At 41.5% G+C, this 25,523-nt stretch overlaps 2 protein-coding genes across 4 annotated transcripts in view; one reads left to right on the top strand and one right to left on the bottom strand.

Annotated features, from left to right (window-relative positions):
- ZFYVE26 (zinc finger FYVE-type containing 26) overlaps nt 1-7,714 on the bottom strand; it is a 55,873-nt gene extending 48,159 nt beyond the window's left edge. For 2 of the 3 annotated variants that reach the window (XM_060762510.2, XM_067462791.1), the window contains exons 1-3: nt 7,600-7,714; nt 4,063-4,254; nt 1,047-1,125 (exon numbers count right to left, since the gene is read on the bottom strand). In XM_060762510.2, coding sequence (XP_060618493.2) covers nt 1,047-1,125; nt 4,063-4,250 — 267 coding nt within the window. In that variant the 5' untranslated portion in view covers nt 4,251-4,254; nt 7,600-7,714. Of the gene's footprint in view, nt 1-1,046; nt 1,126-4,062; nt 4,255-5,230; nt 5,392-7,599 lie in introns of those variants that run through there. The other variant, XM_060762518.2, reaches the window with a different exon arrangement.
- A 6,584-nt stretch (nt 7,715-14,298) lies between these two features.
- LOC132761842 (galectin-related protein A-like) lies at nt 14,299-24,670 on the top strand. The gene is made up of 4 exons (XM_060754905.2): nt 14,299-14,602; nt 18,783-18,871; nt 23,193-23,373; nt 24,399-24,670. The coding sequence occupies exons 1-4, from the start codon at nt 14,576-14,578 to the stop codon at nt 24,540-24,542; spliced, it is 441 nt and encodes a 146-aa protein (XP_060610888.2). The 5' UTR covers nt 14,299-14,575; the 3' UTR covers nt 24,543-24,670.
- The last annotated feature ends 853 nt before the right edge of the window (nt 24,671-25,523 follow it).

Raw genomic sequence — 25,523 nt, 5'->3', positions numbered from 1 at the left:
TTTATACAACTGTGCGGAAGGGGCCTTAGTCTGTGAAAGCTTATGCTACCAACTTGGTACTTGCAATCTCTAAGGTGCTACACGATTTCTTTGCATATTGAAATTACAGCCTAACATGGCTATGTCGTTGAATTTTACCACAATTTTCATGATGTCTTTCTAAATTAGGGCGTAATATCAAGGATCATTTTTCCTCAACCAAATCCCATGTAATTTAAGGGAACTGTCTTGGAAAAATTACAAGCAAAATAATTTTAATTTACTACTTTGTGAGCATGGGAAACAATTGCAGAAGCATCCTGCACAAAGGAAAATATTCAGCAAAACACAAGCGGGAGAGAGAGAAGCAGAAAAAGTAAGTCTGTGATGTGCTGCATCATAATAATAATAATAATAATAATAACAACAACAACAACAACAACAACATGAGGATTTAAATATTGAACTGCAAAGACTCTGGCACAAGCCAGTCAAGGTGAGTGGTGATCAGCACACTGGGTGCAGTGCCTAAAGACCTTGGCCTGCACTTAAATACAATCGGCGCTGACAAGATTACCATCTGCCAGCTGCAAAAGGCCACCTTACTGGGATCTGCATGCATTATTCGCCAATACATCACACAGTCCTAAACACTTAGGAAGTGTCCGACGTGTGATCCAATACAACAGCCAGCAGCTGTGGACTCATCTTGTTGTGTTTCAAATAATAATAATAATAATGTTTATATTCCACCCTATCTCCCCAGAAGGACTCAGGGTGGATTCCAACCATAAAAGGCAAACATTAAATGCCCGAACACAACAACAATACACCCATGATAACGAAAATTGACAACCCAGTATATTAAACAAATTATGCCTTAACAACTAAACTTAAACAAAAAACACAACCTGTTATACCAGAGATAAGATAAAAAATCAAATATTGAACAGAAGCATCAATTTCCCAGATTTTAGTTTTGCATTCACATGTGACAAGGAAGCAGCAGGAATTGGAAGAAGTCAATGGATAGAGAGAGAAAACAAAATGAAAAAGATTTTCTTTACCTTATCCCATGCTAGCCACTTCCGTAATACAAGGAGCCAAAACCAAGCAAGCTTTTGAGGACTTCGATTGGAGCTATACCTATAAGAATTTTTAAAGAATTAAATCCTATATCCATGTATGTAAAAGACCCAAGCAGAATTACTAATATAGCTAATTCTCACTTCTTGCTCCTATTTATTCTTCAAACACTATGGCTTTCAAAACTTCAGCCCAGAGGGATGTTTTGGAAGTTTACCAATCCCAGCTGCCAATTCTAGATTGCATATTAGGATGGCTAAATGCAACCCTGTCAAGGAGGCCTAAATTGGGTCTCCTTGTGGAGAGAAAAAAATGATATAAATAAGCATAATAATAATGCTTGTTCTGACTAGAATAGTGCTACAGGGGAGGAAATGGCTGAATGGCCGATCAAAATTTAGGCCCCTTCTACACTGCCATATAATCCAGATTATCAAAGCAGATAACCCACATTATCTGCTTTGAACTGGATTACTTAAGTCTCAATTGCCATATAATCCAGTTCAAATCAGATAATCTGGATTTTATATGGAAGTAGATGGGGCTTCAGTGTTACACATAATGCAACTATATGGGAACATTCAAATCCTATTTTTATGGCAGAAATCTTTTGTCCAGTAAATTTCAACAAATGTATGGGACTACATTTAGGCAATAAAAACAAAATGCACAGATATATAGAGTGGGTAACACATGGCTTGAAGACAGTACATGTGCAAGGGACCTAGGAGACCCCTCCTACACTGTCATATAATCCAGATTATCAAAGCAGATAATCCAGATTATCTGCTTTTAACTGGATTTTATGAGTCTACACTGCCATATAATCCAGTTCAAAGCAGATAATCTGGATTTTATATGGCAGTGTAGAAAGGGTCAGAGTTTCAGTAGAACACAAGCTGAATGTGAGTCAATAGTGTGATCCAATAGTTAAAAAAGGAAATACAAATAGGAGTATAGTGCCTAGATGGAGGAAAGTCTGACTCTATTCTGATTTAGCAGGACCTCACCTGGAATAGTGTCCAGGTCTGGGCACTGCAAATCAAGATGGCTATAGACAAGCTGGAAGGTGTCCAGAAAAGGGTGGCCAAAATGACAAAAGATTTGGAAACCAAGCCCTATGAGGAACGACTTAGTTGGGTATGTTTAGCTTGGGGCCCTTCCACACAGCCATATAACTCAGAATATCAAGGCAGAATAACCCACAATATCTGAGTCCACACTGCCATATATCCCAGTTCAAAGCACATAATGTGGGCTTTTATTCAGCTGTATGGACGGGGCCTTGGATAAAAGAAGAGGGAACATGATAGGCATGTTTAAATATCTGAAAGGTTGTCACATTGAGAAGGGAACAATTTTTTTCTGCTGCTCTGAAGACTAGCACACAAGGGATCAATGGATTCAAATTGCAGGAAAAAGGATTCCACCTAAACATTAGAAAGAACTTCCTGATGGTAAGAGCTGTTTAGTAGTGGAATATGTTGCCTTGGGGTCATAGAATCATAGAATCATAGAGTTGGAAGAGACCTCATGGGCCATCCAGTCCAACCCCCTGCCAAGAAGCAGGAATATTGCATTCAAATCACCCCTGACAAATGGCCATCCAGCCTCTGCTTAAAAGCTTCCAAAGAAGGAGCCTCCACCACACTCCGGGGCAGAGAGTTCCACTGCTGAACGGCTCTCACAGTCAGGAAGTTCTTCCTAAAGTTCAGATGGAATCTCCTCTCTTGTAGTTTGAAGCCATTGTTCCGCGTCCTAGTCTCCAGGGAAGCAGAAAACAAGCTTGCTCCCTCCTCCCTGTGGCTTCCTCTCACATATTTATACATGGCTATCATATCTCCTCTCAGCCTTCTCTTCTTCAGGCTAAACATGCCCAGTTCCCTAAGCCGCTCCTCATAGGGCTTGTTCTCCAGACCCTTGATCATTTTAGTCGCCCTCCTCTGGACACATTCCAGCTTGTCAATATCTCTCTTGAATTGTGGTGCCCAGAATTGGACACAGTATTCCAGATGTGGTCTAACCAAAGCAGAATAGAGGGGTAGCATTACTTCCTTAGATCTAGACACTATGCTCCTATTGATGCAGGCCAAAATCCCATTGGCTTTTTTTTGCTGCCACATCACATTGTTGGCTCATGTTTAACTTGTTGTCCACGAGGACTCCAAGATCTTTTTCACACGTACTGCTCTCGAGCCAGGCGTCCCCCATTCTGTATCTTTGCATTTCATTTTTTCTGCCAAAGTGGAGTATCTTGCATTTGTCACTGTTGAACTTCATTTTGTTAGTTTTGGCCCATCTCTCTAATCTGTCAAGATCGTTTTGAATTCTGCTCCTGTCCTCTGGACTATTGGCTATCCCTCCCAATTTGGTGTCATCTGCAAACTTGATGATCATGCCTTCTAGCCCTTCATCTAAGTCATTAATAAAGATGTTGAACAGGACCGGGCCCAGGACGGAACCCTGCGGCACTCCACTTGTCACTTCTTTCCAAGATGAAGAGGAAGCATTAGTGAGCACTCTCTGTGTTCGTCCACTTAACCAATTACAGATCCACCTCACCGTAGTTTTGCCTTTCACACAGCCCTATATCCCAGAATATTAAGGCAGGAAATCCCACATTATCTGATTGTGGACTCAGATAACCCAGTTCAAAGCAGATATTGTGGGATCTTCTGCCTTGATATTCTGGGATATAGTACTCCATGGAAGGACCCATGGAGTGTGGTGGAGTCTGTTTCTCTGGAGGTTTTCAAGCAGAGGCTGGGTGGCCATCTGTCGGGAGTGCCTTAATTCTATGTTCCTGTATGGCAGGGGGTTGGACTGGATGGCCCTCATCATTTCTTCGAGCTCTATGAGCGCTAATCCAATCAAAAAAATAGAAGGTACTTCTGAGTAGCTACATATAGGAATACACTTCAATACATTTTAGCTGTTGAAACTCCCTCTTTCACATACTTTTTGCCTAATAGTAATAAAAATCACGACAACACTCACCTCAAATGGGAAGGGCAGACTATTAGTGCATGCAGGATCCTTTCCACTTTCTCAGAGCCATCCTGCCACTGATGTAACTGAGGGATGCAGGCCTGGGCAAGTTCCCACTCTCCCCTCCGTAGACATTCACAGAAAAACTGGAAAAGTTGCTCCAGGGATGCAGACTCTTCTTTACCAAATGGATGCATCCTTCTGTTTCAGAAGATAAATGTCACAAATCATTAGCTCTTACAGTAAAATCATAATAACCAAATAGTTGCTTACAATGCACTTGCTCAACTGTGGAAAAGGCAAAGAAGCAAACCTGAGAGTAAAATCTTGGTATGGGTTGAGCATCTCAAGTTATCCAGAATTCCAAATTATTTCAAAATCTGAAATTATCCACACCAGTAGGTGAGATAGTGGCACCTTTGCCTTCTGATGGTTCAAAGCACACACATTTTGTTTCATGGACACAGCTATTAAAATATTGTATAAAATTTCCTTCAGACTATATATATAAGGTATATATAAAGACTTAAAAAATTGTGTTTAGACTTGCGTCTCATCTTCATGTCTCATTATGTATGTGTATGTAAATACAGGTATTCCAAAATTAGGGGAGAAAATCTAAAATCCAAAACCTGTCTTGTCCCAAACATTTTGAATAATGAATAAGCCACCAGTTGCTTCAGTGTTGGGCTATGACTTTGGAGACTGAGATTCGAATCCCTGTTCTCCCATCGGGAAGTCTCGAGCAAGCCAGACTCTCTCAGCCTCAGAGGAAGGCAACCTCCTCTGAGGAAATCTTGCCAAGAAAACCTCATTATAGAGCTCCTGTTAAGTCAGAAATAGCTTGAAGGCACACAACATCAACAATTCTGAGAGTTCAACCTGGCAAGCAACTGGTGCTATATCATTCATTCTAGTTTTGACATTAGCACTAAATAATAATAATGGTATTATTATTATTATTATTATTATAATCATCATCATCATCATCATCATTATCATCGCCACCATCACCATCCCCATGGATCCAGGTGGGGAACAATATTAATATATATATTAAAACACAACATATATGCTTAGTTAAAAATACATTACCCAGTTAAAACATTACTTTAAAAGAACATATAAACCAGACACTCTTAACAAATGCCTGATAAAGAAAGACTCCCTTTTTTACCATGACAATCCCTGGGATATCAAAACAAGGGATCGGAGGCTGCAGGAAGCCCGGCCAAAGCAGGCGCCTGATCTAGAAACAAACAGGATGTCACTCGCCCTGAATCTGGGTGGCTTTGAAACCACATCAAGGCTACAGGACTGGGAGAGAAGGGGTTAATTCCCCGGTCTCCTGGAATCCCACCTTAAACTTCCTTCTGGCAGCACTGAGCATGCGCCAACAACATCCTTCCCATTGGTTCCCTTCCATGCTGGATCATTTGAGGAGCTGCCCAAGCGGGTGTCAAGATAAGCCTGTATCCAGGGGTGCATATGCAGTTTGACTCCACGTTAACTGCAATGGCTCAATGCTATAGAATCATAGGATTTGTAGTTTGATGAAACACCAGGACTCTTTGTCAGGAAAGGCTTGAAACCTTGTGGAACTACAACTCCCTTGATTCCAGAACATTAAGCCATGGCACTTAAAGTGGGATCAAACTGCATTAATGCTACAGTGTAGCCTTACACAAATTTATTCCCCAGGAAATGTGTTTGTTCTTGATTATGGCATCAGGCTGTGAAGTAAAAGATTTGCACATTTATTACACCCCAGTTTAATAGTGGAGGAGTGAGTTAATGAACATGTCAGCATAAATTTCTGATTTTAGGGCAGAAAGTGTTGTGGGCAGATATTTCTTACACTTATTTCAGAAATATTTTATCAGCATTATTCTTTCTCTTTTAAATTTTAAATTGAAAAAGGATTGTAATTTGCAAATTGTAGGACTACTACAGTATATATAAAAATATGGATTTTCATTTAAGAAGGTTTTTACTTTTCCATCCTGTTTCTTTTTTAGAAAACATATTGAAATATATTTAAATACATTTGCATTTTACAAGGTCTGAGGAAAAGTTGGGTTTTTATTCTCTTAGTCTCTATTCTCTTTACTCAGTGGCGCAAAGGGTTCAGTTCTTGTGCCAGCAGGACTGCTGATTGAAAAGTTGGCAGTTCGAATCCAGGGAGTGGGCTGAGCTCCCGTCTGTCAGCTCCATCTTCTCATGAGAGAAGCCTCCCACAGGGTGGTAAAACATCCGAGCGTCCCCTGAGCAACTTCCTTGCAGAGGGCCAATTCTCTCATACCAGAAGCAATTTGAAGTTTTGTGATGATACCTGGGAACTGCTCTGAGTCCCCTCGGGGAGATGGAGCAGTATATAAATAAGGTTGTTGTTGTTGTTGTTATTATTATTATTATTATTATTATTATTAGTTTCTCAAGTCGCTCCTGACACAGAAAAAAACCCTTTACAATTCAAGATTGATGACAGATTCAGCTGATCCTGTTTGGAAAGGCAGGGGGCGCAGTGGGGTCTTGCAACAGGTTCCGACAGAGACAAGACACATCTGCACAGATTAAGTGCAATGAACTTCCCCAAAAGGAAGTATAGGATTATAGGAAATCAAGCGGGAATCTTTGAAGGAGGATATTAACATTGTTGCTATTAACGTATGTGAAACAAGAGAACCTTTCCTCTGCTTATGAAAGCGATCCTACTGGCAAAGGTATAAAACTGCTCCCCATCGTAATTTAATAAAACAATAAATCCGAGTCCACTACACTTGACAGATGCTTATCCACATTGAAGCAGCACCTACTTTACTGACTGGCAAGACACTGAAAGGCTAAGGTGTGCTTTTCTCAAATTTCTAGTTAAGGTTGTCAGGGAATTTATTCCAGTTCATAAAGTTTAAGCTATTTAAAGACAAATACTACCAAAACTATCTCGATGATTGGATCCTGGAAACTTTTTCACCAAAATACATTGCACCCAGCTCAGCTCGGATGGGGAAAAATTAGGGTGCATCTACACCAGGCATGGGTACACTTGGGCCCTCCAAGTGTTTTGGACTTCAACTCCCATAGTTCCTAACAGCCTCAGGTCCTTTCCTTTTCCCTCTCAGCCGCTTAAGCGGCTGAGAGGGAAAAGGAAAGGACCTGAGGCTGTTAGGAACTGTGGGAGTTGAAGTCCAAAACACCTGGAGGGCCCAAGTTTGCCCATGCCTGGTCTACACTGAAGCATTAATGCAGTTTGGCACCACTTTAATTGCTGTGGGAATTGTAGTTTGGTATGGCACCAGCACTCTTTGGTAGAGGAGGCTAAAGGCCTTGTAAAATTACAACTCCCGTGATCCCATAGCAGTTAATGCGGTTTCAAACTCCATTCATACTACAGTGTAGACCCACCCTTAATGAAGCTTGCCATCTACAGAACTTGTCTCTGATCACCCAGAGAAGTTTCCTCTCGCTCCCATCCTCCCCTTCCCTTATGGGTGAAGGGCGAGGGCCTGCATTCAAGGCGTCCCTGGGCCTCCATGCCTAACTCACCTGGAGAAGGAGGCCCCGCCGCCGGTGGGATCTCCGCTCAGCGCTCCCAGGAAGGGAAGAGTCCTGTTGCCGCCGCCATGTTGAAAAGAAAGTCAGGTGACCTCAGTGACGGGCCAAGAGAGCGGCTGATTGGAGCAGAGGGGCGCCATCTTTCTCCAGGGCAGTGATTCCGAAGTGGCAGTCTTCCAGGAGTCTTGGACTTCATCTCCCAGAAGCCTCGGCTGCTTGGCTCAACGATAAGGGATTCTGGGAGATGAAGTCCAAAACACAAAAATCCGGGTCTTTTCAAAAGGAGCTAAACACCTTTTGGGTTGTTTTCTTCTTCTGGTCTTATATGAAAGAGATAGAGATCTTGACACACCTTTTGCTTTCTTCCCCACTTTCATTTTTTGCTGCATATTTGGGGGATCCAGTCAGCAGTTTGATCCCAGTCTGAAACAATGGCTCCCTCCAATGGAATCTTGAGAAGTGTGTTTTGTTGACATGCTTGGAATTCCTTGGTATGCTACTATAGAGCTGAATCGTGACCCATTTAAGGTGGAATCAGGTGTCAAACAGGGATATGTTATTGTCCCAACTTTATTCTCCATCTTCATCGCTATGATACTTCACCTTGTTGACTGGAAGCTTCCCACCGGAGTGGAAATCATCTATCAGACAGATGGCAAGCTATTTAACCTCAGCAGACTGAAAGCCAAAACCAAGGTTACAACAACATCTTATAGAACTTCAGTATGCTGATGACAACGTCGTCTGTACGCATTCAGAAGAAGACCTACAAGCCACTCTAAACACCTCCGCAGAAGCATATGAGAAGCTCGGCCTGTCATTGAACACTGAGAAAACCAAAGTGCTTTTCCAGCAGTCACCAGCCAATCCCTCTCCAATGCCAGAGATACAGCTTAATGGTGTGACATTAGAAAATGTTGATCATTTCCGCTACCTTGGCAGCCACCTCTCCACCAAAGTCAATATTGTCACTGAAATACAACACCGCCTGAGCTCTGCGAGTGAGGCATTTTTCCGAATGAAGCAGAGAGTGTTTGAGGACCAGGACATCCGTAGGAATATCAAGGTGCATGTTTATAAAGCTATTGTCCTCCCAACCCTTCTATACGCCTGTGAGACATGGACTGTCTACAGACATCACATGCAACTCCTGGAACAATTCCATCAGCGCTACCTCCGGAAAATCCTGCAAATCTCTTGGGAAGACAAGCGGACAAATGTCAGCGTGCTGGAAGAAGCAAAGACCACCAGCATTGAAGCGATGGTCCCCCACCATCAACTCTGCTGGACCAGTCACATTGTCCAGATGCCTGACCACCGTCTCCCAAAATAGTTGCTCTACTCCGAACTCAAGAACGGAAAACAGAATGTTGGTGGGCAGAAAAAGAGATTTAAAGATGGGCTCAAAGCCAACCTTAAAAACTCTGGCATAGACACTGAGAACTGAGAAACCCTGGCCCTTGAGTGCTCCAGCTGGAGGTTAGCTGTGACCAGCAGTGCTGTAGAATTTGAAGAGGCACGAATGGAGGGCGAAAGAGAGAAACGTGCCATGAGGAAAGCACGTAAAGCCAACCCCATCCAGGGCCGCCTTCCACCTGGAAACCAATGCCCTCACTGCGGGAGAAGATGAAGATCATGAATAGGGCTCCACAGTCACGTACGGATCCACCACACACTGCACACTGACCCTGGAGGACCATCCTACTCAGACAATGAGGAATCGCCTAAGTAAGCAAGCAAGCAAGCTAAGAATTCATTAAACTACAAATCCCAGGATTCCATAGCAGTGCATCAAACTGCTATAGTTGCACAGTGTGGACACTGGGGTTTTGTAACTGCAAGATTTATTTGTTTATGTGTTTTGTTTTATTTTATTTTACTCAAATAGGTCTGTGCAACCTTTGAATATGAAGATGTGGCTGTTGAACTGCACTTGTTGTTGTTGTTCATTCGTTCAGTCGTCTCCGACTCTTCGTGACCTCATGGACCAGCCCACGCCAGAGCTCCCTGTCGGCCATTACCACCCCCAGATCCCTCAAGGTCAGTCCAGTCACTTCAAGGATGCCATCCATCCATCTTGCCCTTGGTCGGCCCCTCTTCCTTTTGCCTTCCACTTTCCCCAGCATAATTGTCTTCTCTAGGCTTTCCCGTCTCCTCATGATGTGGCCAAAGTACTTCAACTTTGTCTCTAGTATCTTTCCCTCCAGTGAGCAGTCGGGCTTTATTTCCTGGAGGATGGACTGGTTGGATCTTCTCGCGGTCCAAGGCACTCTCAGCACTTTCCTCCAGCACCACAGCTCAAAAGCATCGATCTTCCTTCACTCAGCCTTCCCTAAGGTCCAGCTCTCACATCCGTAGGTGACTACAGGGAATACCATGGCTTTGACTAGGCGGATCTTTGTTGCCAGTCTGATGTCTCTACTCTTCACTATTTTATCGAGACTGGACATTGCTCTCCTCCCAAGAAGTAAGCGTCTTCTGATTTCCTGGCCACAGTCTGCATCTGCAGTAATCTTTGCACCTAGAAATATAAAGTCTGTCACGGCCTCCACGGTTTCTCCCTCTATTTTCCAGTTGTCAATCATTCTTGTTGCCATAATCTTGGTTTTTTTGACGTTTAGCTGCAACCCGGCTTTTGCGCTTTCTTCTTTCACCTTGATTAGAAGGCTCCTCAGTTCCTCCTCGCTTTCGGCCATCAGAGTGGTGTCATCTGCATATCTGAGGTTGTTAATGTTTCTTCCAGCAATTTTCACCCCAGCTTTGCATTCATCCAGCCCCGCACATCGCATGATATGTTCTGCATACAAGTTGAATAGGTTGGGTGAGAGTATGCAGCCTTGCCGGACGCCTTTCCCAATCTTGAACCAGTCTGTTGTTCCGTGGTCAGTCCTTACTGTTGCGACTTGGTCCTTGTACAGATTCCTCAGGAGAGAGACGAGGTGGCTTGGTATGCCCATCCCACTAAGAACTTGCCACAATTTATTATGATCTGAAACTCCCTGCCTTTCTCCATTATCCAGCGGATATTGGCAATCTGGTCTCTGGTTCCTCTGCCTTTTCTAAACCCAGCTTGAGCATCTGGCAACTCTCGCTCCATGTATTGCTGGAGTCTTCCTTGCAGAATCTTGAGCATTACCTTACTGGCATGAGAAATAAGGGCCACTGTACGGAAGTTTGAGCAGTCTTTCGCATTTCCCTTTTTTGGTATGGGGATATAAGTTGATTTTTTCCAGTCTGATGGCCATTCTTGTGTTTTCCATATTTGCTGGCAAATGGCATGCATCACCTTGACAGCATCATCTTTTAAGATTTTAAACAGTTCAGCTGGGATCCCGTCGTCTCCTGCTGCCTTGTTGTTAGCAATGCTTCTTAAGGCCCATTCAACCTCACTCCTCAGGATGTCTGGTTCTAATTCATTCACCACACCGTCAAAACTATCCTCAATATTATTATCCTTCCTATACAGATCTTCTGTATAGTCTCTCCACCTTCTCTTGATCTCTTCAGCTTCTGTTAGGTCCCTGCCATCTTTGTTTCTTATCATACCAATTTTTGCCTGGAATTTACCTCCAATGTTTCTAATTTTCTGGAAGAGGTCTCTTGTCCTTCCTATTCTGTTGTCTTCTTCCACTTCCATGCATTGCTTATTTAAAAATAGTTCCTTATCTCTTCTGGCTAACCTCTGGAATTGCGCATTTAACTGGGCATATCTCCCCTTATCCCTGTTTCCTTTTGCTTTCCTCCTTTCTTGGGCTACTTCCAGTGTCTCAGCAGACAACCATTTTGCCTTCTTGGTTTTCTTTTTCTTTGGAACGTACTTTGTTGCCGTCTCCTGAACAATGTCGCGGACTTCTGTCCATAGTTCTTCTGGGACTCTGTTTACTAAATCTAGTCCTTCAAATCTGTTCTTCACTTCCACTGTATATTCGCTAGGAATGTTAGTGAGATCATATCTAACTGGTCTGTGTATTTTCCCTGATCTCTTTAGTTTTATTCTAAATTGTGCAATAAGAAGTTCATGATCTGAGCTACAGTCAGCCCCAGGTCTTGTTTTCACCGACTGGATGGATGTTCGCCACCTTTGGCTGCAAAGGATGTAGTCAATCTGATTTCGGTGTTGACCATCTGGTGAGGTCCATGTGTAAAGCCGTCTTTTAGGTTGTTGGAAGAGAGTATTCGTTATACACAGTGAGTTTTCCTGGCAAAATTCTATCAGCCTGCGTCCCGCTTCATTTTGTTCTCCCAGACCATGCTTGCCTGTGATCCCAGTTGTCACTTGACTTCCCACCTTGGCACTCCAGTCTCCTGTAATGAAAATAATGTCTCTTTTTGGTGTATTATCCAGTAGGTCCTGCAGATCCTCATAGAACTGATCTACTTCTGCTTCTTCAGCAGCTGTGGTTGGGGCGTATATTTGGATCACTGTAATGTTGAAAGGCTTTCCTTGCACTCGAATTGAGATCATTCTGTCATTTTTTGGGTTGTATCCAAGCACCGCTTTAGCGAATTTCTTATTAATTATGAAGGCTACTCCATTTCTTCTATGTTCCTCTTGTCCGCAGTAGTAGATCTGGTGGTCATCTGATGTGAAGTGGCCCATTCCAGTCCATTTCAGTTCGCTGACCCCCAGAATGTCTATCTTTAGTCTTGACATCTCACCAATAACAACATCCAATTTGCCCTGGCTCATAGATCTTACATTCCAGGTTCCTATGGTGTGTTGATCTTTAGAGCATCGGATTCGTCGTTCACCTCCAGTACCGTCGGCCGCTAGCCTTCCTTTCGGCTTTGAGCTAGCTGCGTCATCACATCTGGGGCTAGTTGAACTTATCCTCTGCTCCTCCCCAGTAGCATTTTGGCCATCTTCCGACCTGGGAGTCCTGCACTAGGTTTAGTTAAACATAAGCCACTGATTGGAGAGGTGATCCTTATTGCTATAACTCAGCCCCCTTTCACACAGCTGTATAAAATCCAGTTAGAACTGTATTATGTGGTAATGTGGACTCAGATAATCCAGTTCAAAGCAGATATTGTGGATTATTTGCCTTAATATTCCTGGTTATATGGCAGTGTGGAAGGCCCCTCAAAAGATCCTGAGCAGCTTTTTTCCTTTCCCGACAGATTTAGAGAGAAACAAGGCAGCTATAAGGAAACATAGAAGGGTTAAACATTCCATTCATGCAGCGCGGCAGGATGGTTGCAAGATAAAAGCCTAATCTAGAAGTATCCTATGCCGCCCAAGCTAATCGCAAGCCGTGACCGCATTGTCTATTTTACTTAAAGATATGGGCATAGCACCCTGTCAGGATTGCAAACTTTGTATTGTGGACATGAAGTGAGTCCCTAGTTTAGGTCTTGTTGAAATTATCTGTGATCCCATCTAGGAGCTTCCTGATCATGCTGGAGTAGATATGACAGTATTTGATGAAGTCATGTTTCTTATATCTCTGCCATCAGGCATTTGGGAAGTGATGAGGCACAGGCTGCTGGGGACGATGTGAGTGAGGGTTTAGGTTTTTTTAAACAAATCTATTTTCCTCATTTTTTAGTTTTATTGGTTTGTGCCATGTTATTGTTAGCTTCTGGAGTCCCTGTGGAGAGAAAGACGGGACAGAAATAAAGTCAATCAATGAATTTGTTCAAAATTGGATGAGAGGCTGTTTTAAAATACAGAATATCCAGCACCATTGTATACTCCCCTCTCCCAAAGGGCATGTATAAAAGCCCTGTATATTTCTTTATCCAAAGACATCATTATGTTGATTTACACAGGGGATATTATGGGCCTGTTTTATATGGCAGTGTAAACGGGGCCATAAATTTCCCACTTGATTATTTCTTTATTATCTATTTTGCTGAAGTGTGGTCTGGGAAATTTGGGATCTCAGGGGCTTAAAAACAAGTCTTGTGGATTGAACCTTGCCCATACATTTTTTACATCAATGTATTTTCATCCTGGATCTAGAAACATGACTTGTCCATAGGTTTGCAATATGGATGCTTTTGTACACTCTACCTATTTGTGTGTATATCTTCCATTCATCCTTAGACTTATAGTGACCCCATGGCTTTCATAAGGCTTTCTCATGTCCCTTCTACACAGCCATATAATCCAAAGCAGATAGTCCACATTATCTGCGATAAACTGGGTTATTTTAATCTACACTGCCAGATAACCCCGTTCAAAGCAGATAATCTGAATTTTACATGGCGCTGTAGAAGGGGCCTTAGACAAGGTATAGCCCGAGATGGTTTGCCATTTATTTCCTCCGAAATATAACCAAAATATGCACTTGACAGCCCCCTATCTAAGTGCTGACAGGCATGACTGTACTTAACACCCAGGTTCAGATTTGATATAATTTACTTATACCTTCACATAGGCCCCATCTACACTTCCATATAAAATCCAGATTATCTGCTTTGAGCTAGATTATATGCAGTATGGACTCATATAATCGAGTTCAAAACAGATTATCTGGATTTTGTATGGCAGTGTAGGTGGGGCCATGGTCACTATCAGGTACGGGCAAACTTCAGCACTCCAGGTGTTTTGGACTTCAACTCCCACAATTCCTAAGAGCCTATCTGCTGTTAGGAATTGTGGGAGTTGAAGTCCAAAACACCCGGAGGGCTGAAGTTTGTCCGTTCCTGCAACAGGTTAGTCTCACACAGGGATTATTTCTGGCTGTCATTTTTTTAACCTGTAAAGTCATACAGAAGTCAAGTTTCTGAGACCTACTTTTGGACATTGGCAAGCTTTCCCCCATTGGCCCTCCCATTTGAAGATGCTGGAAGTTGTGACTCAGCTAACTGTTGTGGGTGGTGTCTAACTGGTGTTCGCTAGAGATAATGGTCACTTGTCACATCCTCCTTTATTTTGCCCCTTTTGTTTGTTAGGAAGACAGGATACAATAATTTTCCAGCAAACATCTCGGAAGGATTGAGTGTGAAGAGCTAAAAAAAAATGTCAGAAAACGACAAATCCACAAATGTAAGTATAAGCATGTATTTGTACTTTCCAGAAAAATATTCCTTAATATGTGTAACAGAAAACGTAGGAATAAGAGTTTCTATTTGATATATTTTTAAGAATATTTCAAACATATTGCAATCACAAAGACACAACTGAATTAAAATGATCTTTTTATTCTACTAGGTAATTTAACAATTATATGTAAAAGTGAACCTGTTTCACTCTGAAATTGTACTAGTATCCACACATACATACATTCCTGTGATTATTTAGAATATTTCAAATATCCTAAGGTTGCTGCTGATTAGACTAAGGACCCTTCCACAAAGCCATATAACTCAGAATATCAAGGCAGAAAATTCCACAATATCTGCTTTGAACTGGGTTATCTGAGTCCACACTGCCATATGTTCCCGTTCAGAGCAGAAAATGTGGGATTTTATTCAGCTGTGTGGAAGGGGCCTAAGAGTCCAAGCCTGACCCCAGTGTAGACCCATATAATTAATCCAGTTCAAAGCAGATAATCTGAGATCAGAACCTGGCATATAGGGCAGTGCAGATCTAGCCTAACACTTTTGATAGGTGGGGTTTGTCCATGTGTGTGCAGATTAATAATAAGAGCAATTAGCTATACGTGTGTATTGGAGATTCTATTTGTAAAAATCAGGGAATGGGAAGGGATGGAGCTGAAACTTCTTGTGTGACCTCAAGGCATTGCTAAGCCCTCATCAACACTGCTAGATTATCTGCTTTGAACTGGATTATATGGCAGTGTAGACTCATATAATCCAGTTCAAGCAGATGATGTGGATTATCTGATTTGATCATCTGGATTGTATGGCAGTGTAGATCCAGCCTGAGTGACAGCAATCCTCAAGTGAATCCTCAATCCTTTTCTGCAGCTGAGAGTGTGTTAACTTGCCCAGGGTCACCCAAAGGGTTTTAGTTGTGGAGCAAGAATTCAAACCCTAATTTCAAGAGCCATAATGCAACACTCAGACCATACACCATGCTGGTTGAAACAGATATTAACTCATAAATCCTCAGTTTGTATTCCTTATCTGTTTCCTCTAAAATTCACAGTGGAAAACCAAGATGCTCGTGGCCAAGAACACGTCTCTCTGAGGCCCCCTCTACACTGCCATATAAAATCCATATTATGTGCTTTGAACTGGATTATATCACAGTGTAGACTCATATAATCCAGTTCAAAGCAGATAATGTGGATTATCTACCTTGTTCATCTGGATTTTATAGCAGTGTAAAAGAGACCAGAGTCTCTGTACGTAAAGGAGAGAAATAAGAGCATTTACAGAAGCTTCAGGGTGAGAAAGAAAAGATAGGGCAGAGTTTATACGGGATCCCAATGGACCTTTGTTTTTTTTCTTCGAAGACAGTTAGGATCTGACTGACCTGCTTAATCTTCTTGCTTGCACTTGCTTGTGGGAGATATGATGGTGTGGGGGTGGAGTGCTTAATTGTTGGCGTGAAGCCACTTTGAAATCGGTTGCAAAGTCACTTTGCAGCTGGTTGTTTTGGGAAGCAGGGCAATCCAGGCATCCTTAACATAAACTGAAAAAACTGGAATGCAAATACAGTGGGGCCCCGGTGTGATAGGAGGTGACCCCCGCCCCAGTACTCAGTAAAAGATAGTTCAGGGAATTCATAGTTTTGCCAAGGACACCAGGTTGGAATGATCCTATAATCCAGTGTTTCTCAACCTGGGGGTCAGGATCCCTGAGGGGGTCACGAAGGGGTGTCAGAGGGGTCGCCAAAGACCATCAGAAAACACAGTATTTTCTGATAGTCATGGGGATTCCATGTGGGAAGTTTGAGCCAATTCTATCATTGGTGGAGTTCAGAATGTTCTTTGATTGTAATGAACTATAAATCCCAGCAATTACAACTCCCAAAAGTCAAGATCTATTTTCCCCAGGCTCCACCAGTGTTCACATTTGAGCATATTGAGTATTTGTGCCAAGTTTGGTCCAGATCCACCATTGTGTGAGTCCACAGTGCTCTCTGGATATAGGTGAACTGCAACTCCCAAACTCAAGGTCAATACCCATCAAACCCTTCCAGTGTTTTCCGTTGGTCATGGGAGTTCTGTATGGCAGATTAGGTTCAAATCCATTGCTGGTGCAGTTCAGAATCCTCTTTGATTATAGGTGAACTATAAATCCCAGCAACTGCAACTCCCAAATGGCAAAATCAATCCTCCCCCAACCCCACTAGCATTTACATGTGGTTGCATTGGGTATTTGTGCCCAGTTTGGTCCAGTGAATGAAAATACATCTTGCATATCTGATATTTACATTATGATTTATAACAGTAGTAAAATGACTGTTATGAAGTAGCAACAAAAACAATGTTATGGTTGGGGGTCACCACAACATGAGGGACTGTATTAAGGGGTCACGGCACTAGGAAGGTTGAGAAACACTGCTATAATCCATTATCTCTCCCCCCATGTGGGAACCTAAGGTTTTTTTCCATGGCCCCACATGACACCGCCCCTGTAACCCAAACTAGCATTTGACCAATTTGGCTATTATTTATTAATTGGATTCCTTATTCATGAATGAACTTTTGATTCTGAAGGCTATAAATATTGTATCTCTCTGCCCAATGGGCATGTCGATTTTTGGCAGGCTACTGCAATCGTCATCCTTTCCAGCTGGAATAAAATAAAAACCTTTCTCTTCAACTTAGTGAGATTTATTCTGGAATACCGGCTTCTTTTCTCATCAGGCAACCCACAATGGCTTGGATCTCTCTATCCACAGCCACTCTAAATTGCTCGGCAACATCGGTATCTGCTGGTATTTGGTTCCAAGACTCTCCTGTGTATGACAAAATCTATGGATGCTCAAGTCCCATTATATACAGTGGTGTAGTAAAATTGTGTCCCTTATATAAAATGCATTTTGTTTTTAATTTCAAGCCATCGCTGGTGCTATCTGTGGATACAGAATCCGCGGGTAGAAAGGGCCAATTGTAACAAGATGTGGCTTTTTTGGCCAATCTGAGAGAGGCATTATGTCTTCCTGCAATCGGTATTTTTCCATTGCTGAACAAGATATTCAAAACTCCAGCAAGACTGGAGAGCAAGGAGAAAAGACTCAGTGGACATATATGCCTGGAGGCAGATTTTTCCTCTTTCAACACAGAGTTTCAAGAAGTTTCAAACTGGGATCTTTGTTCATTGTGTGTGTACTGTAAACCTTTCTCTCCATTGCCTCGGATAAACAGGTTTAATGGGGGTGTCCTGTTTAAATAATGTGCAAAATCTTTTTGACCTGAGGCAACAGAGAAATTTGTCTAGACCAGGCATGGGAAAACTTCGGCTCTCCAGGTGTTTTAGACTTCAACTCCTACAATTCCTAACAGCTAGTAGCCTGTGAAAATGAGACTTCTCTCAAAGTACCTCTTACTCTATTATGCCACATTGTATGGCACAAAACAGAGTTCTGTGAACCTAAGGTTGGCTCTACACTCCCATATACGATAATTAAATTTCTTAATCCAGATTATCTACTTTGAACTGGATTACATGAGTCTAGACTGCCATATAATCCAGTTCAAAGCAGATAATCTGGGATCAGAAACCGGATTTTATGGCAGTGTAGAAGGGGCCTAGGACCACAAAGAACAAACCCTCGAAATGCCCATTTTGTGGAGTTCCCTTTCCTATAAGGCAGGATCAGAGACTTATTTATCATGGTTTCTTCGTGATACTGTCAAGACTATTCTGCTTCACTCCATTCTTGAGATATAAATATTTTTGTGAGTTAATTTGAAGCCCCCATGGGGGCCATAAAGTAGAATATAACAATAGTAAGACGTAATGCGTGGAAACATTAGAACACATTTGCAGTAACAGACTTTTAGCATAGGAGATATGAAAACTACCAGCATGGGCAAATAGTTTCTTTCAATATCGATCTTATATGGTTTGGACCTAATGCTAAAATGTAAAATATTTAGTATTGGATGAATGGAATTCCTCCAGCAGAACCATTCAATGGCTACATTTGGATGTAATGCAGAACCTGTGGAACATATACTATTGGAAAATATGTATGAATCTTTGGTATCTGTTGGGGTTTGGTTCTAGGGACTAGTTTTGAGTGTTACTAAGTTATAAATGCCCTTAACAGACACTTTTTTTAAAAAAAAATGCTTTTTCCCTTTCAGGCAGAGAACTATGTTGGTGAAATTAAGGGGGGGCTTAGACCAACCATGAAAATCGTTATCATGGGAGTAATATCTCCCAATCCTGAAAGGTAGGTGTGTCAGCTGTTAGTGTTGTCAGGTTTTTTAAAAATAATATAAAATTAATTCTTACTCTCTTTAACTCTAACAACAACAACAACAACAACAACAACAACAACAACAACAACAACAACTTTATTTTTATACTCTGCCTCCATCTCCCCGAAAGGACTCAGGGCGACTTACATGGGGTCAAGCTCAATCAACAGAATTAAAACATATCACATTTAAAATGCATAACTCTTTCTAACTAAATGTCTGGATATATTAGAAAACTTCTAATTCTATGAGATTTTCTTGTTTAGCCTATTTCTTTCTTATGAAACTACAGCCAACCCTCCACATTCACTGGGTTTAGGGGCACAAGAACCTCATTAAAGTGGGAAAAAATGCAAACAACAGAATTGCTTTTTTTTTTTTTTACATGAACAAACACCTCTCTAGTAATTTCCAGGTCTTCCAGCATGGCTCTTTTGTCAACGTCCTCTGGAAACTGAATGTAGAATGGCATTGGAGGATTCTGGAGATTCAAGATAACATTTTAAATCAAATCCATGAATAATTCAATCCACCATAGTCAAAACTGGAAAAGTAGCAGGGAAGCTATAATGTCATAGAGCAGGGATCAGCAAACTTCGGTCTTTTTTATTACAATTTTTAAAATGCATCAACAGGTGCCAAGCACAAAAGTTATGATTTTCAAATTAAGAAATTTTGAGTCCAGGAATTTGTTTTGAGTATTAGCACCGAACAGAGGCCTTCTTCACCAAAGTTCACTGGTTACTCATTTTCTTCATTTCAGTAGAAGGTGAAGGGTGAATATCATTTATTGTCCCTTTAAAAAGAAATCCAATACATTTCAATCAATTACTAATCACAGATAAATAAAATATTGGGATATGGATTATGATCTGTTAGGATCATAACCTATTGGGGATTTTGACCTGTTAGGATCATAACGTATTGGGTAGCAGTGTTTCAGAAGTGTTCCTTTAGTTTATTGGGTAATGGACACGTAAATATTTTGTTTCTATTTTTTGCTCTCAGCAGACAAAGATTCAAGTAGACTTCTTTAAAATAGCATGTTTGTTTTACTCACAACTTCATGTATTTAAATATACAGGCACATTTCTTCTCAGGTTAAACTTCAAACCATTTTAGTTTGTATCTTTAACTTATAGTCTTTATCAGTGTCTTCAAAATTATATTGCTCTGTACAGCTCTCTTTCATAACTGTCTACTTCCAAGGGACTCAAGCCTCAACTCAAGCCTCTACTTCCAAGGAACTCAAGCCTTCTAACTTCTAACACTGACTTCTGTACACAAACTGACTCAAGCCTCTACTGTCATTCCTCAATTGTCATCCTTTTAAACTGCATCATAAGCAGTCACCAAACCAGTCACATGATCTGCAGCCCCTCCCACTAACTCAAGAACATGGGGCTAAGGAAACCTCAAACCAAAAAAGACATATACTTCAGGAAATAAATGACACATTATAAACAGACAAAACATTAAATAGAGGAGGCTTGAGAAAGCTGCTATCTTCAACATAAAGAGGGAATATTTCTACTCATCTTTATCTATATATATAAATTTGTTAGGGGCATCCAACGAGGAAACAAAACTCAAAACCCCCCCAACGAAACTTAACCAAAATTGCCATGCCCATAACACAACCCACAAGGTACAAACATATCTACTCAAAATGAAAAACAACACAACAACACACTCACAAAACGGCAAATCAACAAAACTAAAAAAAAACAACGAAACTTAACCAAAATTGCCATGCCCATAACACAACCCACAAGGTACAAACATATCTACTCAAAATGAAAAACAACACAACAACACACTCACAAAACGGCAAATCAACAAAACTAAAAAAAACAACGAAACTTAACCAAAATTGCCATGCCCATAACACAACCCACAAGGTACAAACATATCTACTCAAAATGAAAAACAACACAACAACACACTCACAAAACGGCAAATCAACAAAACTAAAAAAAAACAACGAAACTTAACCAAAATTGCCATGCCCATAACACAACCCACAAGGTAGAAACATATCTACTCAAAATGAAAAACAACACAACAACACACTCACAAAACAGCAAAACAACAAAACTCAAAAAAACCAACGAAACTTTACCAAAATTGCCATGCCCATAACACAACCCACAAGGTACAAACATATCTACTCAAAATGAAAAACAACACAACAACACACTCACAAAACGGCAAATCAACAAAACTCACAAACCCCCCAACGAAACTTAACCAAAATTGCCATGCCCATAACACAACCCATAAGGTACAAACATATCTACTCAAAATGAAAATAACACAACAACACACTCACAAAACGGCAAAACAACTGAGCATGCGCATTGGTGCCCAGCCGCAAGTTCCCTGGTGCACGCACACAGTTCCCTCTGCGGAAGCCATGCCCACTCCAAGCCCCGCCGCGCCGCTTCCTGCACACACACACCCCCCCCGCCGCACGCACACACACAACCCCACGCTCCATCACTCCCCCCGCCGCACACACACACGCAACCCCACGCTCCATCACTCCCCCCACCACCACACACACACGTGCAACCCCACTCCCTCCGCTGCCGCACACACACACGCAACCCCACGCTCCATCACTCCCCCCGCTGCCGCACACACACACACAACCTCACACTCCATCACTCGCCTGCCCCAATCTTACCTCCTTTTACTTCACGCCACCTCCAAACCCCACCGCACCCCTTCCCGCCCTGTCAAAATCCAGGAAAGACAGGAAGGAAGGAAAGAAGGAAGAAAGAAAAAGGGAGATAAACAAAAGGGGGAAGGAAGGAAAGTTAGAGAAAGAAGGAAGAAGAAAAGGAAAGAAAAGGAAAGATGGAAGGAAAGAAAAGAGAGACAGCAGAAGAGAAAGAAAAAGGGGGAAGGAAGGAAAGAGGTAGAGAAGGAAGAAATGAGAGACAGAGGGAGGGAAAGAAAAAGGGGGAAGGAAGGAAGGAGAGAAGGAAAGAAAAAAGGGAATGAAAGAAGGAAAGAGGGAGTGAAGGAAGGGGGAAGATTTAGAGAAAGAGGGAGGGAAGGAAAGAAGGAAAGAGAGAAGGAAGGAAAGAGGCCAGAAGAGAAAGAAAAAGGGGGAAGGAAGGAGATAGAGAAGGAAGAGGAGAAGGAAAGATGGGAGGGAAGGAAGGAAGGAGGGAAAGAAGGAGAGAAAGAGGGAAGGTTGGTCACAGCAATGCGTGGCGGGTAAATGTTATTTCTATGATTATTATGATGCTATTATTCCTATGAGACCCTTTTAGGGGGAATGGGAGAGGTGTCAGGTCCCGGAGGCAATGCATTGCATTATTGTTATTGTTATGATGGTGGTGAAATAAAAGGAAATAAAAAGCGAAAGAAGGAAGCAAACAGGGAGGGAAGAAAGGCAAAGGAAGAAAGGGGGAGGGAATGAAGGAAAGAGAGAAGGATGAAACCAAGTAGTGAAAGAAAGAAAGAAAGAGGGAGAGAAGGAAGAAAGGTGAGAAAGGGGGAAGGAATAGGTAGGTACCTCTCTTTCATAATAGTCCAGATATCTACCTCAACTTTGATAAGTTTTACTATAGGCCACAGCAACGCGTGGCAGGGCACAGCTAGTGCTTTTATAAGATCAGTTGATGGGTTGCATCACACAATGAGATGGTTACTCCGTGTCTCTGGGCAATCTCTTGCAGAATGCTGTGACGTGACAGTCATGTCATGAAAAAAACAACCAAGCTCTGTTTTTATATGTTGTTTTCCATAATAGTATTTATACTTCTGCAAAATGCTATGAAATTCATCGGGTTGCTATAAACTGATAGGAAGCCTAAAGATACATGCACATCCACACACAAGAAGGTATCCTGCCCAGTTGCTGGTGGGGGTATTTAAGGAGTTGATTAACATTATAATTATTGTTTCATGTGCCTTCAAATGAACTCCAACTTATTGCAACCCATCCATGGGTTTTTTGTTGGGAAGATTTATTCAGAAGAGGTTTGTCATTCTTTTCTTATTAGGTTGAGGACTTTCCAAGGTCACCCAATGGGTCTTCATAACTGATTGGGGTTTTGAATCCTATTCTCCCGGAGTCCTAGTTCAGCACTAAAACCACTACACCACAGTGGCACTCGTGGGCCAATGCCATACTTCCTGTGAAAATAAATACGACCATATACATATAGCAGTATTATGTGTAGTATATGAGCTCTTTCATTATGACTTCTAATTTTATACTGCTAAACTGCTTCTCCCCGCCCTCTCTCCCCCCTATTACATGGCTATTCCCTCCAGTTTTTCATTGACTTTATTCTGTGACCCCATCGATGATCATCCAAGCAAGGATGTTGGATTCTTTCTTGCAGTCAGCTTTCCTGAAAAATCCATTATTCGGAATTCACGAATTGATGGGAAATGGGGTCATGAAGAAGATGAAATTCCCTACTTCCCGTTTACAGCAGGAGAATCATTTAAGGTAATTTTATTGGATTAGAGTGTGTGAGAGTGAGTATATGTTTATGGGAGAGAAGCAAGAAAGAGGGAGACTTATTTACATAAGTAAAACTGTCTTATACCATCAGACCATGGGTCTATATCTACTTTGAGTAGAACCAGCCTTCAAAGTTTTCAAGAATCCTTTTCTGGTTCTTTGACTCCTTTAACTAGAGACAGTCTCCAGGGCGGTGGCATATTTGATTAGAAGTGTCTTGTATTTCAATGTTTTTTTTTCGGTCTTTGGAATATTTGCATATAGACAATAAGGTATCTTGGAAATCCAAGTCCAGCTACTTCATCACAGTAGAGAATGAATCCACTTTAAATTCGGTTCTGCCTCCTGCAGACTTTTGGAGTTTGTAGTTTAGTAAGGCTGTTAAAAGCTCCTCCCTAAACTACAAACCCCAGAATTCTGCAGGAGGCAAAAAACGGATTTAAAGTGGATTCATTCACTACTGTGATGGGGTCACAGGTAAGAAATTCATTTATGTTTCACATGCACCTTACATACCCTAAAGGTAATTTTATACATAATATTTTAATAAGTTTATGCATGAGAAAAAGTTTGTGTACACTAAAGTATCAGAAAGCAAATATTTGGTCCCATCATCATTCACAGAAGCAAGAGAAAGACTAGCTGGCTTAATCCATGTGTTCTTTCAGATTCATTTTCAAAACAATCCAGAGGATGTTAGAGAGGTTGAAACGCCACTGAAATCAGTAATGCGATATACATATTTAAGAAGCATCAGTTTAGGAGCTTTAGCATATCTGAAGAGCACTCAGTTGGTGTTGCTGCTAACCATTGGAAGACTTTGCTTTTCTTTTTATAATAATTATATATAATAAAACTTTATTTATACCCTGCCACCATCTCCTGAGAAACTCGGGATGGCTCACAAAGCACTCAAAGGAGCAAACACACAAAATATGACAAGTGCATAAACAATAACACAAAAGCAATAACAACAACATATAATAAAACCCTTTTGCTTTGCTTTTCAGATGGAGCTCTTGTGTGAACATCAGCAAATTCGGGTTCTGCTCGACGGGCGTCAGCTCTGCAATTTCAACCACCGTGTCCAACCTACACAAAGGATGACAACTTTAAAAATCTCAGGAGACATCAAGCTCACCAAGGTGGTATGAAGAAAAGAACAGAGCTCTCAATATGCTTATTGGGTTATGGCAAAAAAGTGTTTTTCCTACATCCTCAACTAACTGTAACCTTTGGGTGTGCATGTTGATTGAAATATTAAATGTTCCAGAAATCTTGATTAGAGTGTGTTTCATTTGTATCGCCTATTTTCTGAAAATAATTGACATGTTTGCCTAGTGCCTGAAATACTTCAATTACCATGTAGCTTTGAGGCCACCGCACACCTATTCCCTCTCCATATTCTAATAGCTGGCCAAGCACTGAGGTCCTGCAAGCATTTTGTCCATGTGAAAAGAGTTGCAGATGCACTGTGGGCCTATTATACTCATTCCTAAATGGAAAGCAGAGCAAAGCAAAACAATGGAAAACACTTGAAACCTCTACTCTCTAGGAAGGTTTACTGGGAAGTCCTTCCCGTGTTTACTGGAACTTCTCATATGGAAATGTACATCAACTTGCAGTCAGGCAATGAACACTTAGGTACATTTTTCTGGAAGTAGGTTTTGCTGTGTTAATGGAGGCAGCCAAGGACTCAAATCCTATTTTTAGTTCCAAGTACAGTACAGTCATTGAATTAACTGAAGTTAATTATTGATTGAATCAGTAATCTAACAGTTGATTCAGGGAGCCTACATTGGTTTGTGGTTAACCAGTAGGATAGGGAACTCTATGTAGTGAGAATATGGACATGAAAGTTTTTAATTCACTCGGTTCATAAGAATTCCTACTATACTTTGCTAAGTTGTAGCATCAACCATACTACTGTATTTTGTGATAAGAAATAGAAACCGGAATCCATTGATGATATTTCTGTCAGCTATCAAAATTCCTATAGCAGCTTCTCCATGGGGCTTGATAGATGCTGAGGTGTGTGTGTGTGGGGGGGGGGGGTCCCCTAGAACTGTGTTGTTGTTCATTCGTTCAGTCGTCTCCGACTCTTCGTGACCTCATGGACCAGCCCACGCCAGAGC

The sequence above is a fragment of the Anolis sagrei genome, chromosome 1, assembly GCF_037176765.1.
Source record: "Anolis sagrei isolate rAnoSag1 chromosome 1, rAnoSag1.mat, whole genome shotgun sequence".
Taxonomy (NCBI): Eukaryota; Metazoa; Chordata; class Lepidosauria; order Squamata; family Dactyloidae; genus Anolis; species Anolis sagrei.
Note: the sequence above shows the minus strand (reverse complement) of the source record. Positions and strands in the feature narration are given on the sequence as shown.